The 26,896-nt window shown below is 34.9% G+C and overlaps 1 protein-coding gene across 1 annotated transcript in view; it reads right to left on the reverse strand.

Moving 5' to 3' along the window:
• Positions 1–26,896, reverse strand: part of CEP85L (centrosomal protein 85 like) — a 149,763-nt gene that overhangs the window by 41,882 nt on the left and 80,985 nt on the right. Inside the window, exon 4 of the mRNA XM_044676825.1 lies at positions 5,453–5,571. Within this exon, the coding sequence (XP_044532760.1) occupies positions 5,453–5,571 (119 nt within the window). The remainder of the gene's footprint in view (positions 1–5,452; positions 5,572–26,896) is intronic.

Raw genomic sequence — 26,896 nt, forward strand, 5'->3', positions numbered from 1 at the left:
GGTAATCAGGAGGCAAAAATAAGGAGGAAGTTCCAAACCAGAAGAACAGTTAGTGAAAAATGCCTGGAGTCAGAAGATTACGGATATGAAACAAAATGAATGATGGAGTCAATGGACTTAAATTTAAAATTTAAGTACAAGAGTACTTAAAAGAGAGTAAAGTATAAGAGTCAAAAGTTATAGGGAGTCTTTAAAAACCCAGTGAAGGACTTTTATACTTGATTCTCAAGATTATAGGGAGCCACTGGAGTTTGGTGAATAAGGACAGTAAGAGGACTAGAAAAGCAATTCTGAGAATCATCAGTATGAAGACAACCAAATCCATGCTGATGAGCTCAAAAAGAAAATAATAAAAAGCAACAGGTGATAAGGCCTAAACTAGTGGTTGTGGCTATGAATAGGAAGGAGGCATGAGAACATGGTATGAAGGCAGAAAGGACAAGATTTAACAGATTAGACATGTGAGGCAAGAGCTCTGAGGAAGAAACAAACTGAGGTTTTGAATCTAAATGATGCCCTTCACAGTAACAGGAAAGTTGGGAAGAAAGGAAAGAGTTTTAGAGGAAAGACAATGAGTTGTTTTTGACATGTTCCTGTTTGAGATTCAGTTTGAGAAGGCATTTGACAATGTGTCATAAAGCTCAGAAGAGAGGATAGGGAAGGAAATATAGATCTAAAAATCATTAGTTTAGAAATGCTAAATGAACCCAAGAGTATTAACAGGATCCCTAAAGAAAACAGTCTAAAGGGAGAAGGAAGAGAGCCCTGGAGAGAGCCTTGCAGACTTCCAAATTTAAAATTTAGAGTTAATAGCTGGACTGAAAGAAGAAGCAGAAAAGAATGGAATCATCAAAGCCTAGAGGGGGAAATCGTATCAGGTAATCAACAATATGAAATGCTGCAGTCATCAAGGAGGTTCAGGTTTGAGAAAAGATTGTTAAACTTGGCAATCACTATTAATACTATTACAGTAGATACTGAATAAAGCAAAAATGCTATACTAATATGAGAAGATATAATTGGTTTCTCTAAGATAGTTTGCTTCTTTAAAAAAAATTTAGAATCATCTTAGAAATGAAAAAAAAAAGGGGGGGGGTCGGGTCAGGGGGCCAGCTGCGTAGCTCAGTGGTTTGAGAGCCAGGCCTAAAGATGGGAGGTCCTGGGTTCAAATTTGACCTCAGACACTTTCTAGCTGTGTGACCCTGGGTAGGTCACTTAAACCCCATTGCCTAGCTCTTACCACTCTTCTGCCTTGGAACCAATACATAGTATTGATTAGCCAATACACCATATTGACTCCAAAACAGAAGGTACGGGTTTAAAAAAAAAAAAATGAAAAGGACTGATTTGCACAAAATTACATAGGTAGTAAGCAGTACACTTATATATCTATAACCAAGAATTCCTAAGTATGTCAAGTGCTTTTCTGTACTACAAACTTTGATAGTTGGGGTTTGTTTTGTTTTTTTATTTTAAATCCATAGTGTCATAATTGAAAAGAAATTCCCAATAAAATTTAAGATTTTCAAGAATTTTATTCCCTTATAATAATGTGCCCTAGAATTCTGCAGAGCGTCTTTATAATAAACATAATTATGTAAGAATTTATCTACACAGGATATCATCAGTATCATAGTAGTATCATTAATTATTGTTATTATTTCTGATAGCGAGGCTAGCATTTATCTAACACTTTAAGCTTTATAAATATTATCTCATTTTATTCTCACATCTGCGTGAGATAGGTACAATTATCCCCATTTTTACAGATGAGGAAACTGGAACACATAGAGGTTAAATATCTTGTCCAAGGTCTTAAAATTAAAACCAAATGGGTACAGATATCTATTATCTAGACTATGATATGCATTTTGGGAGAAGAGTCCACATTAGAAAGACATGAACTAAAAGTCCATAATCAAACTGAATTAAAGTAGTTTGAATTAACTTTGGGAAACTGTTAAGTATTTTATATGACCCCAAGGTTTTCTCTGAAACAAAGGTCCAGCTTGTTAACACTAATTTTCTTCTGGTAATGTATAACAAGTAGTCATGAAATTTCAAAGTTGAAAAGCTAAAATTGAAGACGACCCAAAGAGCAACAAAGAGACTAATGATAGGAAGATCAAACTATAACATATGACAAATGAATAATAATTCAGGAGAAGCAACATAACTGTCCCCCCAGGGGTGTGGATATGTGATAGCTAAACTATAAGAGTGAATAATGGTCAGCTAGCAAGTTCTACTATTTTAGGGAAATATTAAGAAATGGGAATTCCTGTGATGAACTTAAGGAAAAAGAAGGAAAAGAGTCATGCCTGACAGCCCAACATGAAAAAGTCTGAATCACTGGAGAGAATAGCCTATTCTCTTTAGAAACAGATTCATCAAAAAATAGGTCATGGAGGTCATTTGATGGGAGGAAATATAGCTCATATTTCTATATTAAAATTCTGTCACTTCCTAACTGATTTTTTCTTTAATAAAATTAAAATCTTTTTTAAAATATTTATAACAATGACCTATACATATAAAACTCAGATTAAGTTAAATGCTCTAGTACTTTCAAAATAAACTAAATGACAAAAAAGTTCAATTTAACCTTCTCAAGGTGAAAGACTATTTTGTAAATACAGTAATCTAATTTATTTCAAAACACTTTCCCACCTCGAACTGGAAACTTTAAAAAATCAACAAAGGGACTAACAGCTAGTTGTAGGACAAAGATATTAAAAGCTATGACACTTTCTTAAAAGTCTCTTAACAAGCAGATTCTAAAATATCACTTCAAGAGAAGGGCAGTCCTCAAATTCATGTATGTTGTCAAATAAAGCAAAGTTTCCAACGAAAAAATTTACAAATTATGTTGATGTGGTTATAGAAAAGTAAAGAAAATAATCTAATTCAATAAATTGAAACTTACAGACCCAAGCCTGCTAAAGGACATAGAAAACTCGTAAGTGACAGATAAATGGTTAACAATGTACTAACAATTCTGAAGTCAGAAATTAGTTAATAATTCAACATTAACTATATTTGCATGTCTTCAAACATCTACCTATACCCTCTAGCTTTTTTAAAAGTGGGAAAAAAAAGCCCATTTGAATTCCTGTCATGTTGAGATTAAACAGTATTTATTATCTTTTTCTATTGAGTTTTGTTACAAATCTAATAACAGACCATCAATATAATGACTAAACTTATTAGTAACTATTTAAACTTTTAATTAATTTCAACACAAAGTATTGTAACATTTTCCTTCTATAAGTGCCCCATCCAAGATTCTTGCTGATTCATTCTTTCTCCCTCATGTTTCTTCAAAATAAACAATATATGACGGTTTTCTTATTTTACTTCCAATTTTCTTGATATACCTCATAATACGAAAAAATTAAACATTAGTCCATCATTGGGCAGGTTTTTAACTGCTTCCAGGTAACTGCATGTAATATGGTTATCTTTGAACAAAACTGGCAAAAGTGACAAAACATGGGAATAGTCAATGTTAAAAGGGTTGGGAAAAGACAGGCACATTATTAATATGATGCTGATGGAACTATGAATTAATCCAACCATCTTAATCAGAAATTATGTTAAGAAACGGGCCAAAAGTGATCCTGACCTAGAGATTCCACTTTGACTTAATAGTCAAAGACAAAAAATTCCCATAAACATATACCAAAATATTTATAGCAGAATTTTTGGCAGCAGCACTAAATAAATAAACAAACAAACAAATAAATGAATGAATAAATAAATGAATGAATGAATGAATAAGTAAATGAATGAATGAATAAACAAACAAACAAATAAACAAACAAACAAGCAAATAAATAAATAAATGAATAAATAAATGAATGAATGAATAAATGAATAAATAAATAAGTGATTTGTCAGAAAATGGCACACCAGAAGACACCAGTAACTATCAACCTTTGTAGACGTTTTACAAGAATCATTTTAAACCTGTCCTCAAGGCCATGAAAAAGATATGATGAGAAGGTAAATGATAGGGTTTCAGAAATTATCATCTGCAGTAAGCCACATCTTTACAATAAAATGATGAAGAAAAAAGAGAATAACAAAACCCTAAATATGTTCACTTTACTTTAAAATAAATTACTTTGAGCTGCTAGAAAAAAAAGCTAATGCATCCTTATCCTTTTTTTTTTTTTTTTAAACCTTTACCTTCCATCTTAGAATCAATTCTGTGCATTGGTTCCAAGGCAGAAGAGTGGTAAGGGTAGGCATTGGGGATCAAGTAACTTGCCCAAAGTCTCAAAGGTAGGTAGTATCCTGAGACAAGATTTGATCCCAGGACCTTCTGTCTCCAAGGGTGGCTCTCCATCCACTGAGACACCTAGCTGCCCTAATACATATAAAGTCTTTTAATGTATGTATGTATGTATGTATGTATGTATGTATGTATGTATGTATGAATAACAAAGGACCATCAAAATTGCAGGTAACATTGTGTTGAATGTGTCAAATCCTGACACTTTATAGACTATTCTAAATGAAATCCATAATTATTCAAGAGAGTGGGCTAAATAGCTACAAAGAAGAAATTGAATGGGAAAATTATATGTTTTATGCAGATTAAATATGCAGTTAGATGAATAGGACAGGCTCCATCCACTAAAAGAGGAGGGAGAAAGAGTAGAGAAAGGTTGGGGCAGAGAAGGAATGACTTTGAATTAAATAAGCCAAAACAGAAGTGGAAGAGTTGGTAAGCAAGCATCTAAGCACTTACTATGTTTTAGGCACTGGGTTAAGAAGACAACAGAAAGCTAGTTTATGGGTGTGTGTATGACCAGAAAAGGACATAAACTAGTCATAAAGCAGGAGCAAGGTATAATTTATGAGCAAACAGAATGTACTGTTGACATCTACACAACATTAAGAAATCTAAGAACTTAGCATACTGAATGACTTATTTCTGGTAATTTTTTTGTCTTTGTTTTTGGACAGAACATGAAGAAAAGTTATAAAGATTATAGTTATAAATTAATATAATTAAAATTAATATAATCTATACCACTACAGCAATGTACATACTAATGAGATCATAAACTCAAAATAGTTTTAAAAGCTATGGAAAATTAACAATGTGCACATTAAATAGGTAGGGTTGTCAAAGAAAAAATTTAATTCTCTAAACATTTTATAAACCATTGATTGTCTAAAACAAAGCAATAAAAGTACAAAGACCAAAAAATGACATGATCTTAGTCAGCATGCAAGATTAACGGTCTAATATGCAAATGAGATAGGCACATATCTAATTTATAATATAAGTCAGAACACACAATAATCTCATCCAGAACCTACTAAAAGAACCTTTAAGAGATTTCTTTAACCACACTGGAAAATAAGAGTATTTATCTGTGGAAGAAAAACTCTAGGTTCAATGGTTAGCATGAAAACTCAATTAAACATATACACTGACCTGTCAATTACAATTTCCTTCTGCCTTAGCAATCCTTCTTTGATTTTCAATAAAGATTCCCATCTGTTGAAATCATGATAGCCAGGAGATGAATAATTTTGATGAGCTGCAGTCAAAATCTGAATAAAAAATGTATATAATTAGAAGATATTAACAGTAATATTAGAAAAATAACTATTTGGGTGTTTAAATGCATATTTTAGGTTTCTTGCCAAGATGGTTGCTGGACAGGCCAGTTTTCCCACATACCTACTCTAGAAAACAATATTCATATCTAACCAGTAATTATGAAGAAATCTAGTGGAAAACTACAGTGACTTCTTTCTAACTCAAAATTGCATAAATTCTGCCCAAACCCCCAGAGCAATATGAATCTGGAGGTTTCATGCAACAAATCCAACACCACAGTGTATAGGATAGCTTCATGATCCAAATGACAGGACACCTATAGCCTGGCAAGACTCTGAGTCTAGAGACAAAACAAAGACTGGAGAGCTTGGCTGAGAAAGATCCAGTTTGAGGACCTTTTAGAAGCCCTGGGAAACAGAAGCAAATTGTGACAAACTTAGTATCCCAGATCTCAAACTAGGTTCTAAGATTTCTAATACTCTATCCTGAGATCCCAGAAAGAGCTCTGAAGATTCAGAGCTATAAACCTAAAAGATGCAAAGGAAACTAACATCAGGAAATGGAGGTCAGCCCAAGAATCCAAGGTAAGAATCTGCCTTTCTTTCTCTCAGGAAGGGATGATGATGAGAAGGGAGAGATTAGCAATATTGACATATCCACTCACCACTAAAAGTGGGCCCTAGCAAACATTGCTCTTTGATACAGAGAAAGGAACAGGAAAAAAACAAACAAACAAAAAAAAAAAAACACAAACAAGTAGTTCATTTTGAAAATAACCTGTAGAATTTATTTTCCAATTGTTGGGGGAAAAAATGTGTATGAAATGGAAGATTAACAGTTCTGCTAAACAGAAGGAAATACATTCCTTTGGTGTTTGGGTTTTCTTAACACATTTTTTTCAAAACCCCTGCAAAAATATATTTTATCCCCCAAAGCATATGCAAAAGTTCTTTTAATATTTAAATCCTTCATAATTTTAAAGGTTCTGATGATGCCAGATCCAATCTAATGAGGTCACAAAACTACTAATAGCTAATTTTATGTACCAAAATCAACCTACTTAAAAAACCTTACCCAGCAGCATTTTAACTGTACCTTTTTAAAAAAAGATTCTTATGAGATAGGAACTATAAAGACTAGTAGGGCAAAATAAATATACACTATCCTTTGAGGGGTATAAACAGTCTATTTTGCTTTGTGTCTCTTTAATATAGTTCTAAAAGGCTGCTTGTAAAATTAATCTCAAAATATCTCATTTTGGAGGCAGATGGATTCAGAGCCAGGCCTAGAGATGGGAGGTTCTAGGTTCAAATCTGGCCTCAGACACATGTGTGACCCTGGGCAAGTCATTTAACCCCCACTGCTCTTCTGCCTTAGAACAAATACACAGTATTGATTCTTATATGGAAGGTAAGGGTTTAAAAATTAGTCCACAGATAGTCAAATCAGGGGGTCAGACAACCCTTCAGAAGGTGATTACAGAGGTCCCTTTGCTGGCACTTGATGTAAGACTCAATGCAATAAATAGTAGTAGCAGTACTTGTGCTTGCATCTACAGGGAAGCTAGAACCCTGTTCTTTGGGCAGAAAAAAAAGCCTGTGATCATTCACAGACCAGAATCACTGCCTCCTCTACTATGAAAGGAAGGAGGAGTAAGTGAGGGAGGGACGGAGGGAGAAGGAGGAAGGGAGCAAGGGAAGGAGGGCACAGAAAGTTATTTTAGAGAGGGAGGATGAAAATAAAAACTAAAAAGATGACGACAAAGTCAGAACTGTAGCAGGCCCAAAAAGAATTCCTAGTAGAGCTCAAAAAGGATTTTAAAAATCAAACAAGAGAGGCAGTAGAAAAAACTAGGAAAAGAATGCAAGAAAATCATGAAAAGAGTCAAACAGCTTGGCAAAGAAAACACAAAAATACTGAAGAAAATAACACCTTGAAAAAAAAAAAAAAGATTAGATTCAACCAGTAAAAGAGGCACAAAAATCCATTGTAGTAAAGAATGCCTTAAAAAGCAGAATTGGACAAATGGGAAAAGATATGCAAAAATGTGCTGACAAGAAGAATGCCTTAAGTAGAAAAATTGGTCACAGAGGAAAAGATATTTTAAAAATCCACTGAAAAACTCCTTAAAAAGTAGAACTGGCCAAGTGGAAAGGGAGGTACAAAGGCTCATCAAAGAAAATAATTGTTTCAAAATTAGAATTGGGTGAGTGGAAGGTGATGACTCCATGAAACATCAAGAAACAATAAAACAAAATCAAAAGAATAAAAAGATAGAAGAAAATGTGAAATAGTTTATTGGCAACAAGTTTATTGGAAATAAGTGACCTGGAAAATAGACACAGGAGGAAAAACTTTATTAGAATTGGTGGACTACCCAAAATGCCATGAATAAAGTAATAATAATAATAATAATAATAATAATAATAATAATAATAATAATAATAATAATAATAATAATAGTAATAATGCCTAAACATAATTTCTCATGAAATTATCAAGGATAAAACTGCACTGGTATTTTAGAACTTTAGAGGACAAAATAGAAATAGAAAGAATTCATCTCCTGAAAAAGATTCTATATAATCTTAATTTAAAATGGAATCACTTATTCAGTTTGAAAATCTGATTCATGATGCCAGCCCCACCTTTGAATAGCCATGCATATGTATCTATGTGGCATTCTGGCAAAGGAAGCAGAGCTGGTAAAAGTCTAAGAGCTATGTATCTGGAAACCCCTCTGGGTCACCTGACTAGGCTCCAAAACAGGTGACCCATTAAAGTTAAGCCTAGCCAAGCAGAAGCATAGGTGAAGAGTATCACCTAGTTAGGCTGACCAGGTGACCTCTTCCCTTCTTTCATAATTATAATTTAATATGTAGTCTCCATGAAAATTTAAATCATTTAAATTTAAATCCCAAAATGAAAACTCCCAGGACTATCATAGTCAAATTTCAGAGATTCCAAGTCAATGAGAAAATATTTATAAGTAGTCAAAAAGAAACAATTCAAATATCATGGAGACACAGTCAAGACAACACAAGATTTAGCACCATTTACATGAAAGGGATCAGAAGGCCTTAAGTATATTTTTCTGGAGAGCAGAGCTAGGATTACAACCAAGAATCACTTACCTAGCAAAACTGAGTTCAATACTAGGGGATGGGGGTTGGGTGGGGGTGGGGTGGACATTCAATGAAATATGAGGACTTTCAAGCTTTCCTGATGAAAAGATCACACCTGAACAGAAAATCTGACCTTTAAATACAATACTTAAGAGAAGCATAAAAAGGTAAACGGGAAAAAGAAAGCAGAAGGGATTCAATAAAATTAAACTGTTTACATTCCTACATGGGAAGTTAATATATGTAATTCCTAAGAACTTTCTCATCATTTTAAGAACAGTTCAAAGAAATATATGTATAAAGGGCCTCTAGAGATGTGAGTTGAATATGATGGGATGGTACCTAAAAAAATAGAGAGCAAGAAAGAGGAATACAACGGGAGAAATGGGGGAAGGGAGAGGTAGAGTGGAGTAAATTATATCACATAAAAGAAGTAGAAAAGAGCTTTTACACTTAAACTTTACTCTCATCAGAATTGGCTCAAAAAGGAAATAACATACACACTGAGGTGGATATAAAAATCTATCTTACCCAACAGTAAAATAGGAGGGGAAGGGGAAAAGGGGGTGAGAGGAAGATGATGACAAAATGAAATGCAAATTAGGGGAGATGGTGGTCAGAAACACTTATGAGGATTGCCAGGGTGAAAAGAGAGATTATAATAAACAGGAAGCACAGTAATTATAAACACGGCAGGTGCTTGGTGGGGTGAGGGAGGGGGATGGATTTTCATTTCCCAAATACATAAAAAACAGAAATCAAATGTATAAAAAAGTAAGTTATTTCCCAATTGATAAATGGTCAGAGGATATGAACAAGCAATTTGCAGCCAAGTAATCAAAGCTTTCTATAGTCATATGAAAAATGCTTAATTAGAAAAATGCAAATTAAAACAACTCTGAGGTTCCACCTATCAAATTGGCTATTATGACAGAAAAGGAAAATGACAAATGCTGGAGGCGAGTTGGAAAAACTGAGAAACAAATGCACTGTTGGAAGGAGTTGGTATACTGATTCAACCACTCTAAAGACTAGAACTATGCCCAAAGGGTTCTAAAACTGTGCATTCCCTTTGACCCCAAAATACTACTAGGTCAGTTTCCCAATAAGATCAAAGATAGGGGGAAATAACCCTCTTTGTTCAAAAAATATTTCTAGCAGGAGTTTGGGTTTCTTTTTGGTAGTAAATAACTGGAAAATGAGGGGATGAACATCAGTTGGGGAATGGCTGAACAAGTAGTATAATGATAATAGAATACTACTGTTCTATAAGAAAAAACAAGTAGGATGACTTCAGAAAAACCTGGAAAGACTTAAATGAACTGATGCAGGCTAAAATGAGCAGAACTAGAATATTGTTATATCAACAGCACTATGAGTGACTTAAGATATTCTCAGCAATATAATGATTCGAAACAATCCCAAAGGTCTCGGGATGAAAAATATCACCTGTTTTCAGAGGAAGAAACAATGGAGTCTGAATCCAGACCAAAGTCGGACTAGTTTTAATCTTGGGGGAAATTCTGGAAAAGCAATTTTTTATACATATATACATTATGTGCAGGTATACACATAGTGTATATATTTTTATTAATTTTAAAATGCTATTAGTCAACCCAGAAACAAAATTACTTTTCTCTTTCCCTTTTGGAAGTTTTTAAATATATCAAGTACTGAGCAATGTCTAAAATAAAAAAAAAAAAAAACTAGGCTTCATTTCTTTCAAATAACTTGTGATAACACACAGAACAATTTTGTAAAATAGTTTAAAAGTACTGAATGACAAGATACAGGTGGAATAACTTGCAACAAATCAATCAGGATAATATTCATATATTTCAATTCATTTTATTTACCACTATTAAGTCAATCTTTGCTATGGCTAAATTATCGATGAGAAGTAGATTTTTACCTTCTTCTGTCCTCCCATGTAATATGTACTTCAGAGTTTTACAATTTTCTTTAACACTTCTTTCTATCAACAGAAACTCTCTAAAGAACTCGATTTGTATAACTAAAACAAGAGCTCCATTTTTCAAATCCTCTTTAAACTTTTTTTGTCATTATCATCTCTAGAAACCAGATATAATATAGTAATAAAAACAATCACATACTTTATTGTAGTATTCTACAAATTCTGCAGGCTATTTTAAGTAAAGAAATGTTTTGATGTTTTAAGTGTGCTTACACTGTATTTAAATATATGTAATTATTGCAGTGAAAATAAAAATTAAACTTTCAGGTGTCTATTATTGTTAGTACCAATTAGAGAGCTGTTAAAGAGCAATGTGAACCAGTGCAATTGACTATAAAGGGATTTACAGGCAATAAACCATTATCTATAAATGCTTATGGAAAAATATAGATGACAGAGACAAGTAAAGATATGCTAAAAGTGAAACTCTGCTTTTAAAACCAATCATAATTATATATTATGTCATCCAATAGAATCATAGCTTCAGTTCTTTTACACTCCTGAGAAAGAATGCATAGAGAAAGAAGACAATCCATGACTGAACTATGAATGGGGGCACAATACAGATGAAGAATGAGCAAAAAAGACTGAAAAGTGTTACAAATAAAATTAATATAGAAGGGTATATTTAAAAATATTAAGGGTTTGTTGTAATTCACATTGGTAATTAAGAAAGCCAAGTGCATGCTAAGATCTAATTCAAAATGCCCGCCATAACTTCACTCTCACTACTTCATAGGAAAGAGAGCATCCCAATCAAGTTCTGAGACTTTATACCTTTGTCTACATAATCACACGTCCTGCCCACCTGTATTACGCAAGAGGAATCATGGGATATGTAGTTTTCAAGTCCTCTAAACGTCCACAGGAAGTTTATATCAGGGACCTCAAAATCAGTTCAAGGGTCCCCAAATTTCCAATATCACAAAAGTCAAGAGAGATAGAAGAACCTAGAGAAAAGAATATTCCAAAAACCCAGAGAAGAGATTTGGTGATTTAAGAGGACAAGAAAATGGAGGAGAGTCTCATTTCACTTTAAGTGGTGAAGTCAGAAGTCAGATTCAAGGAGAATGAAAAATGAGTAAGGGGAGAAGTAGAGGCAATGTGTAATAGAAAGCAACATGGTTTTTTTTCCCCTTGGAGTTTGACTATAAAAGAGAAGAAAGAATGAAATGAAAGTTTGAGGGAATGGCATGGTAAAGTTATCTTTTTAAGAACAAGAAGACCTACAGAAGGCCTAGGGCACTATTCATGGGAAGGAAAAGATGACTGAGTGCTAAATAAGGAAAGAATGGGTAAAGACTGGAGAAGCTAAGAGAGAAAAAGGTAGGGAATGGGAACAAAAGTATATTTAGAAGAGTTGGCCCTGGCAAAGAGAAGGACCACCAAGAAAAACATGCAACTATTTTATTATCTACTTTGAACATTACTATTTTGTTTACTTTCTAATCCTGCAAGCAATAAATCATATAATTTATTTTCTGAGTCTATTACTGGATAAAATTATAAGTAGGCAGTGAAAAACACCTGAAGATATATCTGTGCAATTTTGTTAAAAGGATACTAAGTGTATCCTTCTTCATACAGAATGTGCAACCTATTCCATTTGAAATTATAGATACTTGAAACGGTTATAGTAAGCAATTTGATAATTATTGTAGGCCTACAGGAGAGCAGTCTACATACTGAAATGTTTTCCTTCACTCCAAAAATAGCACATAGGCAGGCAATTTTCACAATGATGGCAAGTCAAATTCCTTGAAAACATACCATAAATTAAAATGATGTATTAGAAATGGATTTCCCCATGCTATTAAAAGAAGAAAAAAAAGAAGGGAATCTACATACCTAAGCAAATAAAGTACAACTGTACACAGAATGCCTGCAAGTGATACTTAGGATATATAAAACTTTCTGATGAATCAACATAAAATAGTAAAAACTTAATGAGATAAAAGTATCAAGTTCTTATTTTCATAATTCCTATTAAATTCCAACAAATCTGAAGGTAACAAATCACAACTTCATTAGGGTTATAGAATTTTTATAAAGACTTCATTAGAGGGGGCAGCTGGGTAGCTCAGTGGAGTGAGAGTCAGGCCTGGAGACAGGAGGTCCTAGGTTCAAACCCGGCCTCAGCGACTTCCCAGCTGTGTGACCCTGGGCAAGTCACTTGACCCCCATTGCCCACCCTTACCACTCTTCCACCTATGAGACAATACACCGAAGTTAAGGGTCTAAAAAAAAAAAAAAAAAAGACTTCATTAGAAGGCTTTCCATGACTTACATGAATCGATGAAAAGTGAAATGAGTAGTCAGAAAAACTATACATAGTAACAACAATATTGTATGATGATTAACTGTTTTAATGACTTAGCTATTATCAGCAATACAAAGATCTAATACAATTCTGAAGGGCAGATGATGGAAAATGCTATTCACCTCCAGAGAGAGAACTGAAGAGAAAGCAAGCTTTCCATGGAATCTATAAACAGATTTTTGGAAGAGACCTAAGGCTTTTCAGAAACTGAGACAAGAATATTTTTTTCACACTTTCTATATATTAGAATCTTGGGCCTTTGTGATCCAGTTTTTCTATTATGTTCATAAATTTTTCTGCTTTCTTGAGCATCTCCAGGGGTTTTTAACCTGGAGTCTGTAACTTATTTTTATTATTTTGATAATCTCCATTTAAGGAGGGAGCTCAGCTCTGAACATATCAACATTTCTCATATGGGTGCACTACTTTGTGACTTCTCTGACTTTACCAACATGCCACAAATAGGGTGTTTTATCCCCCCTCCCCTTTCTTTTTGTGTGTTTTCTTCCCTTATTAGACTGCAAAGTCCTTGAGACCAGGGACTTTTTGCCCTCATTTATAACCCAAGTGCACAGGATCTGGTACATAGGTAATTTAATGTTTATTGTCTGAACACACTCTCTCTCTCTCTCTCTCACTCTTCCCCCCCCTTATTTATGTCTCCTATTTCACAGTTCCAATTAATGCCAATACCTTTTGGTTTAAGAAGTGATCAAACTAAGAAGTGTACAAAGCATGAGAATGTGCTTGAACATCAAAATCATGTCTTTCCACTTCAGTCATGTGGCTGGCATTTTGTCTTTCAACATACAATACAATCATCACTAGAACAGTTTTCCCCTTTTATTGTGCATTCTTGAGGACTCAGTATACCATAACTACAAAGTAAATGAGAATTTTTTTTCCCTTATACAACAAATGTCTTAGAACTTTAATAGCATTTGATGTAGTATCTTTTGGAGGTCATACATTCATTCAAAGGACACTGCAATTGTCCAAAGTAGTTTTAGAATTCCTCTTCTAAAGCTTTCCCTCAAAAAAATAGTTACCTGACACAAGGAAATCAGTCTTGGTGCTTAATATTCACAGGGCACTCTCTTTGGGCAGATATATTTTTCTTCCTCAATTCAACTTCTTGCCCCATTATATTTAGTTCTGATCAGGTTGTGTGATCATTTAAGGTTGTGAGGACCAGACAACTCATCAAGATTAACCTGGAAATGATGTGTATGTACCCGAGTTCAGGTACCTTAATGAATCACTGAAAGTTGCTTGAACTTTTGAGTATTGAGTAAATTACTTGAGAAACTGGTGGCAAATTTAATACTAAATTTTGAAAGCTCCTTGATAGAGAAGGGCAGATTATTCTCTTCTTCATGCTATATAAACATTACTGCTAAAGTCACTAAAATGGAGTATCAAAGCACTGAAGCAAACTAATAAACTGTCAATCATGGTAAAAATCCCTGTTCTTGTAGTAGTACACAGGATTTTCAAAGGCAGATAAGAACATAATTTTACATAGTCTTACTATACTATACTGTTGTGTTCTCAGAAGAAAGTTACAATACCAAAAAAAAAAAAGGGGGGGGGGGCGGGGCAGCAGTAGAGGACCCACATAGGTGCCACACTGAAAGAACACCAGGTCTAGAGTCAAGAAGATCTGGGTTCAAATGTGGTCTTTGAAACTTCCTAGCTTGTGTCACCCTAGGCAAGTCACTTAACCCCCATTGCCTAGCCCTTACCACTCTTCTGCTTTCGAACTGATACTTAGTAGGGGGGAGTGGGGAAGAAGGGAGGGATGAACAAAGTAAGGAAGTTATAATACAGAAAATCTCCACCTTAGTTAGTTTAGTTATTCAGACATGTCCAATTCTTCATGGCCTCTTGGACCCATAGCATCCTGACACTATCCATGAGGTTTCCTTGGCAAAAATGCTAGAGTGGCTTTCCAATTCCTTCTCCAGTGGATTAAAGCAAATGGAGGCTAAGTGACTTACCCAGATTCACACAGCTAGTAGGTGTCTGAGACCACATTTTAACTCAGGTCTTCCTGACTCCAGATCCAGTGCTCTATCCGCTAAGTCATGTAGCTGACTCTAATCCCCACCTTACCTCAATTTATTTCAATAAACATTAAGTATCCACTATGTGCCAGGCACTGGAAACACAAATACAAAAAATATATAACCCATGCCCTCAAGGAGCTTACAATCTAACGGTGGTAGACAACACACAAAAGGAAGGTAGGAAATGAAGGAAGAGAGGAATAAGACAGGTACCCTGTGCAGGAAGGCATCTTGAAACAAAGGAGAGAGAGAAATGAAAATTGAAGTGAGCTGCAAAGTCCTGGGCCAGTCTTCTAGAAAGGAAAGTTTTGGGTGAAGTGGAGTGCTCCACTCTCCAATCAGAGAGGAGAGAAGCCTGACTGAGGCAAAGATGCTGATTCTCCAACAGCATGATGAGATGATTCATTAGACACATAGCTGATACATCACAGGCTGTAGGAACCCTCCATTCCTCTACTACTGACAAAAATGACCCTGCCTTCCTCTACACTATTCTGTACTCATTTTTCCGGGTCACACTTTCCACTCTTCCTCAGCCATGTAAGCTGCAGGCCAGATAGGAGATGAAGTAGAAAAGCACTGGAATCACTTATGTTTCTAGTCACTGTCCCTTTCCTTAGTACTCAAAGACCACCACTATCCTTTGTCCTCATCCTCTCTTCTACTTTACCCTCCCTTTTCTTTGACCTGTTTCCTTCATTCTTCCTACAGTCTTCTGGTCCTCCTTTTCCAAAAACTCTTAATTTCATTTTTTTACCACATGTGTCCCTGCTCCAAATACTCACTCTCCAGCAAATACCTTGACCCCAAGACCTAGAAGCCACTATTTGTGGCTTAGGGCTGGGGAGGTTCCCATTCTTGCTACTGGAGTAGGGAAAAGGTAAAAGAAATATCTAACATCCAGTTTGTCATGCTGAATGTATTTGTCTACAGAAGCACTTTTTAACACTTAAAATGGACTTAATTTTAAATTTATTAAACAGACATTAAGTTTCAACTGTTTTAAAATAGATTAAATCAATAGTTTATGGAATAAAAGGAATCAGAATCCTGAAGATTTCTCCTTATCTCTCTACTTTATTTTAATTTATCTAGCAGACAATAAAATATATGGAACATATTTTCATGCCCTACTTTGTAATAATATACAATTTTAATTAAGGGAAAGTTATATGACTAGACATAAATAGTAAGAAAATAAAGCCTGGATTTTACTGAAAACTATTGTTACTGTTATATCTATAAACTGAATTCTTATCAAATTATATAAAATTCTTTAGAAATATTTCAGGAACCCCATATCAATGAAAAATAAAGAAATAAAATTAAAAAATAAAGAAAGTGTAAAAGTCAATAAAAATGTTAACTATCCTTTGATCACTTTATCTACAAAGAAATGATTTTTAATTATGTGTGTGAGAGAGAGTGAGTGAGTGTGTGTGTGTGTGTGTGTGTGTGTGTGTGTGTGTGTGTGTTAGTGGATAACAAAACTTTATCAGAGAAATCTAATACAAAGATTTCTTTCCCTCTGGCCCCTTTCCCCTTATTATTATAGATACATTAATTTAGCTTGTGCAGAAACTTTTCATTTTCCAGGTCAAAAAAATATCTTTTACCTTTTGTAATTGTCTAACCTTTAAGAAAACATCTACTAATAACATGAAATATAAACAAATACAAAAGTCATTATCCAATAATAGAAGTGGTCAAAAATTGCAAATATATTATCCTCAAAAGAAAAATTGAAAAATATTAACATATAAAATAAATAATGCTCAGCCACTAATAATGAGAGAAATGAAGATACAAGCAACCAATAAGCTCTCACCTCATACTTAGCATTGTTGAAAAGATCGTGGAAAGATAAGACATTAGAGCTGGACATTTGGTATAATTATTTTGGAAAGTAATTATTATGAAAAGACTAGCTGAAGTTTCAAAATATTTTGACCCAGAAATTCCATTGTTAATCACATGCCAAAAGCCATTAATAAGAAGGATTATGCCACCATAAGGGGCAGCTGGGTAGCTCAGTGGAGTGAGAGTCAGGCCTAGAGACAGGAGGTCCTAGGTTCAAACTCGGCCTCGGCCACTTCCCAGCTGTGTGACCCTGGGCAAGTCACTTGACCCCCATTGCCCACCCTTACCAATCTTCCACCTATGAGACAATACACCGAAGTACAAGGGTTTAAAAAAAAAAAAAGATTCCACCATAAATGCCTAATAGATATTGCTACATGAACTAAATGGAGTTCCACAGAACCTAGGAGTCAAAGAATTTAGGCTTGAAACTCATCTCAACATTTATTACCTTTGGGACCACTGGCAAGTCATTTAACCTCCCTAAGCTTCAGTTTCCTCATCTGCAAAATGGGAATATCAATCTGGAACACCTATGTCACAGGATTATGTCACATAAAATCTGCATGTGCTTTAAAAACTTTAAAATACTATGTAAATATATTATTAATCGGAATGCTTTCATAAAGTAACTGCACAGTTTTAATTTAAGGAACACTATGTCCCTACTATACACAAAGCAAGGTAATAAACATGAATGAAAATACCCCTGCTTGCAAAATATTTTAGACATTTTAAATTAAGCTTACACACTGAAATTGCCAAAATGGAACAAAAGAAATCTTCTAGGTCCAGTCAATCAATGTTGTCAGGTAGTAAAATGAAGTGGGCAGATAGGGATTATCAAATTAATTTGACTAATTCACTAGTCAAAAAGTACCATATAAAGTCCCAATACATGAAGCTCTAATAGCTTTAAGAATATGTAGTCCCAGGGCAGATAACTCAGTGGACAGAGAAGCAGGCCTGGACAGGAGGTCCTGGGTTCAAATGTGACCTCTCAAACATTTCCTAAATTGTGAGGCCCTGGGCAAGTCACTTAACCGCAACTGTCTAGCCCTTACCACTTTTCTGCCTTGGAACCAATATTTAGTTATCAACTCTAAGACAGAAAGTAAGGGTTTGGGGGTTGTTTTTTTTAATATGGTCCCCAAAAGAAAGGAAGAGTTCATACAAAGGAATCATGTCCTAGAGCAAAGTACTATTTACAAATATTGGCAATCTCCTCTACTTGTACCAACATATAAAAATGTTGGCAACATGCAAAAGTGCCCTAATGCAAGATAAGATATAAGACCCAGAAACCATAACTAGTTGCCAACACGTATTCCCTCATCTTACCAAATGAACAATTATTAGTCTTTTGTCCAAAGTTTATTATACTGCTGCAGGAATAAATTAGTTCAAATCCAAATCAGGCTAGATTAAAATCTAATATATATTAAATAATTCCAATCCAAATGGAATATAAACTATCCTGGTCTTCAAGTGTGCTATCTCTCCTTCATATGCCTTTGTTCTGAGCTCATTCATCACTCACAACATGTCAAAATACAGCTAATCTCCCTGTGTTTCCTAGAATAGTCTATCTGAAGAGACCTTTCACTAATGCTTTCAGATACAAGAATCACCTAATGCAAATAAACTAAGACCAAAAGAGAAAAGTAATATAAATAAAAAAATTACAAAACACAGGAGGGGCTTCACCAAAAGATAAGCAAAACCCAATTCACAAGAGAAATGGTGACATTCACTATATCAATAAAAGACCATTTAAACATAACATACAACATAAAAGAAATGTTATTTCTTTGCTTTGTCATATTTATATTGATTTAATAAAGAAACCATTCTTTATTAGTTCTTTCAATGGTCAGAAGATACTGGGCATTAAATAGGGATACATTTAGATCTATTTTTTTTATTGTTTGAGACACACAAAAAGACACCTCACACAACCCCTACTTTTAAATGCTTCAAAGGCACTGGCAATTTTGCAGTTGTGAGTATTTCATCCTCCTCCAAAGAACTTTAACTGTCAGTAATCATTAAGGCATAAATAACTAATCATTTTGTGGCTAAACTGAGTTTAGGTCAATCCACATTTAGATAAGCTACTGCACTTAAGAGCTCTGATCAATCATGATGCCAAAGGATGACTAAATATAAAGAGGAAAACATTTTTGGAAGGGGTCAATATGGAAATTTTTTTTAAAATATAGTATGATATCAGTTACAAGTACCTCCCAACCCTTTTGGGGAAAAGGGGGAGGATAATACTTAATTACAAAAAAAATTAAAGATTAGAGGGGGAAATGTAGGTAGCTAGTTAGCACCAATCAACAAGAAATTCCTGTGCTAGAATCTGGAATTCAGGAGCAGAAATGCAGCCAGATTGCTGCTCTCTCAAGTAGCTTACATTGCAATATCAGAACATTTAGGATTAAAGAACCTTATTTTCTTAATATATACAATACTATTTTAAGATATGGGGAAGGGAATAAACACTTAAATGGTTCCTACAATATATCAGGCACTGTACTAAGTAAGTGCTTTTCACAAAAGCACTTACTTTTGATCCTCATAACAAGCCTGTATGGTAGTTATGATTATTATCCCCATTTTACAGTTAAGGAAACTGAAACAGCCTAGGGTTAAGGAACTTGCCCAGCATCTAATAGTTAATAAGAGACTAAGGCAGGGTTTGAACGCAGGTTTTCCTGACTCCAGGACCAAAGTCCTCCACTCTGCCTCTGATATAAAAATTAAGTGGCAGGGGAAGGTCTATGTGTTAGCAAGTGACAAATCAAAAATGATGACTGCCTCCTGGGCATTCTGAAGCAAAGTTTAAGCTGCCATTTGTCTATGTAGAACTGGAAGGTGAACACTGGAAGTGATATAAAGAACTATCGTTTAAATATGATGGTAAGTTCCTATGAAAGAGATTCTGCCCTTTGAACTTGGCCTTGGAAGAGCTCAGGTGGGAGACCTCAGACTGCTTCCTTTTGGGTTGTCACATGGGTGAGTGAAAAGCTGACTCCTTGGCTTTTCTGGAGGCACTAATCACAGAAGAGGCCTAGTGGCTAGAACTGGGGTCTCTGAAGCCTTGCCTGGTTCAGTCTCTCTCTCCCTCTCCCCCTTTACAGGAGTTAGCTAACATGTTTGCAGGAAAAGCCAAAGATAAGTAGGGGAATCATGACTAAATAGTCCTACAATAAAACATAAAAGCCAAAGATAACTAGGGTACTGTGACACCAATGATACCAAAACTAAATTTAATTTAGTTAGTACTGTCAAGTGTTACAGAAGCTACTTTATGACCCTTCGAATAGAGAAAAAAAGCTTTGAAAAGCTCTTTAGGAGAAGATTGTAAAAAGGGTTTCAGACAAATGTTTCTGTTCTGTTTTCTAAAATTACAGACATAGTTTGCCCCAGGGTTTAAACTAAAATTTTAAGAATTAACAGAAGTCCTTTTGAGCCAAGTCATACCACTGCTGGGTTTGTACCCCAAAGAGATAATAAGGAAAAAAACTTGTACAAAAATATTCATAGTCCCACTCTTTGTGGTGGCAAAAAACTGGAAAATGAGGAGGTGTCCATTGATTGGGGAATGGCTGAATAAATTGTGGTATCTGATGGTGATGGAATACTATATTGTGCTCAAACGAATAATGAACTGGAGGAATTCCATGTGAACTGGAAAGACCTTCAGGAATTGATGCAGACCAAAAGGAGCAGAACCAGGAGAACACTGTACACAGAGACTGATACATTATGCCATAATATCGAACTAGACTTTTCTACCAGCAGCAACACAATGACTCAGGACATTTCAAAGGAACTTATGAGAAAGAATGCTACCCACATTCAGAGAAAGAATTGTGGGAGCAGAAATGCAGAAGAAAAACATGATCAATCATGTGGTTCGACATGGATATGATTAGGGTTTTAATGTCAAAGGATCACTCTACCGCAAATACGGATAACGTGTAAATAGGTTTTGAACAATGATACATGTATAACCCAGTGAAACTGCTTGTCAGCTACAGGAGGGGGGAGGAAATGAGGGAAATCATGAATCATGTAACCATGGAAAAATATTCTAAATAAAAAAAAGGCAAATTTTAAAAATTTAAATTTTAAAAAGAATTAACAGAAGTATTCATATACAATGTTGAAATGAAAAAACAGAAGATATCACTCTCATTCAAAATTACTTCCCTGTGAAAGTGAAATATATAATGTATATGTTAGTTTTAACTTCCTTTCTGGTTCTGTCTATACATAAATGGGACATAGGGGGAAAACTACACAAAACTCAGAACAACAGCAATACATCTCAACAAATGAATCAATTTAAATTAATAAGACTATTTCTTCTCCAAAAGTAGATTCATTAACTTTAAACAAAATGAATGACAATTAAAATCTATGTATGACAGAACAAATGTAAACTAGTACAGTTGGAGGATGTAAGGCCTTTCTGATTAGGACAGCCATAGAAGCTACTTGTCAACCAAGCATTAGTAATAAAGGGCTATCTTCTTAAGGAATGTAAATGCTCAAAGAGAACTCCTACTGCCCCAATACCATGATACTGTGTTAAAATTAATGGTTTGGCTAAATATATGAAAATTACAAATCTTTTATTTACAAAAGAGCCAGAAAGAGTGAAAGCAGAGGAATACAAAAGGATAGAAAAGACATTAGCCTATCTAACTAAATATTGTTCCAGTGTTTGGCTCAGCCAGGACTTATTAACCTTCCACTGAAATTAAACTCTCTCCAGAAGACAGGAAGGGAAGACCAGCTATCCACTCACCCAAGTTGCCTCCGGAGGCAGTTCAAGACAACGACTTGAGCACAAGGTGACTCCTGAGGCCTTTCTTTTTTGAGCCAACCTTCTTCTTGAAAGTTGACTTCTTTCTTGGAATAGACTTTCTTCTTGGAGTCCATTCCCCAGCCTCAGAAATTCAGTGCCTTTTATAGTGGCTTCTTGTCACCTCCCCTCTTCACAGGGGCCAATCACAGCTTCCAAAACAGTCTAGCACTGCCCAAGGGGCAGTGTCTGTGGGAACCAGTTCACACCTTCTGGAGGGGTGAATACTCATTGAAAGGGTTCACAGTTTTGTTTTGTTTTTAACCCTTACCTTCTGTTTTGGAGTCAATACTGGGTATTGGGTTTATTGGGTTTATTGGGCTTAAGTGATTTGCCCAGAGTCACAAAGCTGGGAAGTGTCTGAGGTCAGATTTGAACCTAGAACCTCCCTTCTCTAGGCCTGGCTCTCAATCCACTGAGCTACCCAGCTGCCACCCCCAGGGTGTGAACTCTTAAAAGAATTCAGAGTTAGAAAAAAGGTAGAGCTTTCTTGGAGTATCTTGCTGGCTTCATACCTAGCACAAAGTAGGGTGTGAATTCACTAAGTGGTTTGCTAGCTCCTTCACCTAGTTCAGCTTGTTAAGCTAGTTAGGCTTGTACTTAAGTTAGTATTAACTAAAGTATTAGCTCCAACTAGGTAAAGAGAATAAGGGATTCCCTTTTCACAAGTGTAAATTCAGAATAGACAGAGAACCAAGAATTTCCTCTCATAATATCACATAACGAATCTACTTCTTTGTGGATGTGGACATGAGGAAGGAGTAGCACACTGTATGTGTAAATATGTAGAGGTGGGAGATAATACCATAATTTTAGAGAACTAAAGAGTCTATTTAATTTAAATGGATTCATTTGTTTGGAAGTAACATAAACAAATATGTAAAAGGCAGCGAGGTAGCAGAATAGAGGCCTGGCAGAAATTAGCCTCAGACACATTCTAGTTATATGACCTTGAGCAAGTCACTTAATTAACCCCAACTGCTTAACCCCCATTGCTCTTCTGCCATGCTAAGATGGAAGGTAAGAGGGGTTTTTTGTTTTTATTTTTGTTCTTTTTCTTTTCTTCTTAGAATCAATACAAATATCTGTTTCAAGGCAGAAGAGTGGTAAAGGGTAGTCAATTGGGTTAAATGGTTTAATTGCTCAAAAGTGCCGGCCAGATTTGAACCCAGGTTCTCCTGTCTCCAAGCCTATCATTCTATCCACCAAATCCCTTAGCTACCCCTTTTTCCTATTTTTCTAAGTAGTTTGTGTAACTGGATGTTTAGAATTCATTTTCTATCAATTTCATATCAAATGTTTGATAGATTTCAATTATAAATCCATCAGATCCTAGAGATCTTTTTCCTTTGGTACTTAGAATGGTCTGTTCTTTTTCTGAAATTGGGTTGTTAAATTCTCTTTCATTCTATTAATATATATATATATTCTCTATTTCTGCAAAGTCACCCATTTTACTTAAGTTGTTGGATGTATTGACAATGTTGTCAATGACTGAATACAACAGCTTCTAATATCCTTAACTAGTTCATTTGTTGTGAATTTAACTTTTTCAGTTTGCTACTAATTTTGTCTTTATCTTTCCAGTTAAAAGAAAACAAAACTAATTAAATGAAATTATTTTTAAAATCAATTACCAATCATGGTTATAGAGCAGTCTAATGAAAATGCCATCGAATTCCAAAGAGGAAACTAATGTAGCACTAAAAGTAAAAATGACAAATTTTGATAGAAAGGGATTTCAGTTTCTAAACAATGACTTAAAATAAGGGACATGTAAAGAAAAGTTTTGAAAGACACAAGAAATTTGATCAATGCAATAACCAAACATGATTTCTAGGAGACATGATAAAACATGTTAGCCACACCTACAAAGAGGTGGTAGATGCAGTGTGCAATTCCCACCTGATATGGGAATTTTTTTTGTTGGGGGGGCGGGTTTGGTGGTATCTATTGATAACACTGTAGATAGGCAGGAAAGAAGGACATAGAATTTTTTAAATGCACAAGACATAAGGTAAGACAAAGAAGTGAGTTTTGAAGTTTACATATTGAACTTGTTATAAATTGAAAAAGAAAAAAGTAAGCTATCTATATAAAAAATTCATTCTGATACATAATCAATCCTCTTTCTATTCTACTTTGTATATTTGACTTAGTGTTAACTTTAGAACTAAAAATGTAAAAGGGACATGAATAAAAACAAGAATCCAAAAGAAAAGTAGAAAGAAAACTAGATTTAGAGTCAGAAGAATTAGGTTCCAATATTGTATTTACCATCTACTCTTAATACCTATAGCCTCAAAAAGAATTATTTATCTTCTCTGCTCCTCAATTTCTTCTTCTGTGAAATAAGATATTAAATGATTCTCATCATTTTCAGTAGTCATTGTCTCAGAGTCACTGTGAACTTTGAATTAGCAAATACTGAAAAATTGTGCCATGGGGAATACAAAGGTATGTCCCTGCATGCCTCTATTCATGGTATTTTCAACTAATCAATACATAACTTTGTCCTTTATAGGCTTTTGTTTAAGGATACCTTATTAAATATATATTTTTATGGTCTCATGAGCACTGAAAATCTATTCTTCTATATAATCTTTTTTTTCCTATATAACAGTATTTTTTTCATTCTGTTGCCGCCTCCTAATCTGTAGAAGTTGCCTTACCTGCAAAATCACCTTTTGAAATCCATGAGTCAGCCAGCATTAGACAAGAAAGGTTTTGTTGTTGTTGTCGTTTCAATTATTTATTTATTTGGAGTATTTTTCCGTGGTTACATGATTCATGATTTTCCCCACTCCTCTTCTCTCCCCACTCTTGGAGCTGACAAGCAATTCCACTGGGTTATACATGTATCCTTCTTCAAAACCTATTTCCATATTATTCCTATTTGGAATAGTTATCTTTTAACACCAAAACTCCAATCATATCCTCATCAAACTACATGATCGATCATATGTTTTAGCCAAGAAAGTTTTAATATTTTCCTAACCCTGAATAACTAATGTACCATTAATTTCTTTGGCTTTCAGTCTCATAACATGGCCCAGCACTCCTTTTTTAGAATCAGTCATCATCTCATGAATCCACAGATTTAGCTACATTTCCGTCTTTTCAAGTATAGCTTCATCATGCACTAACAGACATTATGTTAGCACTTTCCAAGTCAACTTCATATAAAGATCAGAGAATTTTCTCTTCTTTTTTCTGGATATAACATATTGTTCATTCATTAGCATTGAACTTGTGACTAACAGCACTCTAGCTCATGCCTGAATGTATTTTCTACATAAGGCATATCATAGTCTTATTGAATTTTAGAATATTAGACAGCACTACGTTTGGGGACCATTTTAAACTGTGAAATTCCCAAACATGAAAAGGACACTTGTTAACAGTATGAGAGCTGAAACAAGAAGGCAGTGTATTGCCCTGTGTGAACTTAACAGGGAATGTGTGCTGTGGGCAACTCAAATTTGTTGCTGCTCTGTGCATGTCCATGAAATGACCAAGAAAGCACAGGGACTGATTAGAGGGTTACAAACTTTAGCAAGCAGATAAATTCAGAAATAGATTCCACAAAATAGGAGGACAGATTATATATGCCAGGACAGCATTCTACATTGGGGACAGAAATATAAAAAATGAGGGGACATAGCTAGGTGGTTCAGTGAACAAAGCCAGGCCTAAAGGTGGGAAGTTCTGAGTTGAAATTTGGCCCTACCTAGCTGTATGGCCCTGGGCAAGTCACTTGACCCCCATTGCCTACCCTTACCACTCTTCTGCCTTGGAACCAATACACAGTATTGATTCTAAGATGGAAGGTAAGGTTTTTTTGTATTTAGAATGCAAAATGAAAGTGCCCCTGAAGAAGTTCATGTTGTTCAAAAAATCTGATATCTATTGGTTTTATAGCATCAGCATTTCTCAATATGCCCCAGCTATTCTATATAACAAGAAAATTTAAAAGGAAGGAGGAATATGTTCAATTAAACTAACCAATACAAAATGATCTGCTCAGACTACATAGTCCATATGCCCTTCACCCTCCTCCAGCAACAATATTCTTAAAAACTTTATCTGTATGTATTCTTTGGCTCCTGGTTATTATTTCTATCTGTATAAATGATGTGCTTCCCCCTCCAAAGAAAGGAAATGAGAATGACTCTCTTCCCCTTTTTGCAGAGATGAGTAGACCGTGTTCATTAAACATGACAAAAATCAAGTGTTTTATGTGTGTGTTTAACTTTCTTCCTTATCCTCTGTTACAAAGGGACTGCTCTCAAGAGTTAAAATTCATTGGAAAATATAGATAATCTTTTAACTGTTCTATTTTCAATTATCTAATCTAATATGGGCCCTCACTACAAGCAGCCAATCAATCAACTCCTCCCAAAACCAAAGTATTATCTTACCACAAAATTCCAAACATTCAAATCCATTTTCAAACCTTGCACAGCACTAGTCCCCCCCAATCCCTCTTCTTCTGATGAGCTTGATTCCTAAATCACAAGAAAATTAAGCCCACTTGCTGATCTCCCTCCCTCGTTAAAAGCCATTACATCCATTCCTGCTCTTTCATTTTCAATTCCTCTATATCCATCTATCTAATAGTTCCTTTTTTGCTGACTTGCAAACATGACAATGTCAAAATCACTCCTTAAAAAACCATCAGATGATCCTACTATCCTATCATTCCACATCTTTCCTCTTCTTATCTGCTAAACTGCATGGGAAAATTGTTCATAATAGATACTGCTTCTCAGTCTCTTCTAACTCTTTGCAACTTAGTTTCAGGTCTTTCATTCAAATGAAACTGCTTTCTCCAAGATGACCAATAACCTCTTCAATGTCAGATCCAATGGCATTTCTCAATCCTCATCCTTAACTCTTCTGCAAAACTTAATACTAGTGACCTATTCCTATTGAAAACACTAGAAAACATAGGAATAAAAGAGCCTCTCCTTAAAATAAAAAGTAGCATTTATTTAAAACCATCAGCAAGTATCATCGGCCAATAGGATAAACCAGAAGCCCTCCCCAATAAAATCAGGAGTGAAGCAAGGATGCTCAGTAACACA

This window comes from Gracilinanus agilis, chromosome 4, assembly GCF_016433145.1.
Source record: "Gracilinanus agilis isolate LMUSP501 chromosome 4, AgileGrace, whole genome shotgun sequence".
NCBI lineage: Eukaryota > Metazoa > Chordata > Mammalia > Didelphimorphia > Didelphidae > Gracilinanus > Gracilinanus agilis.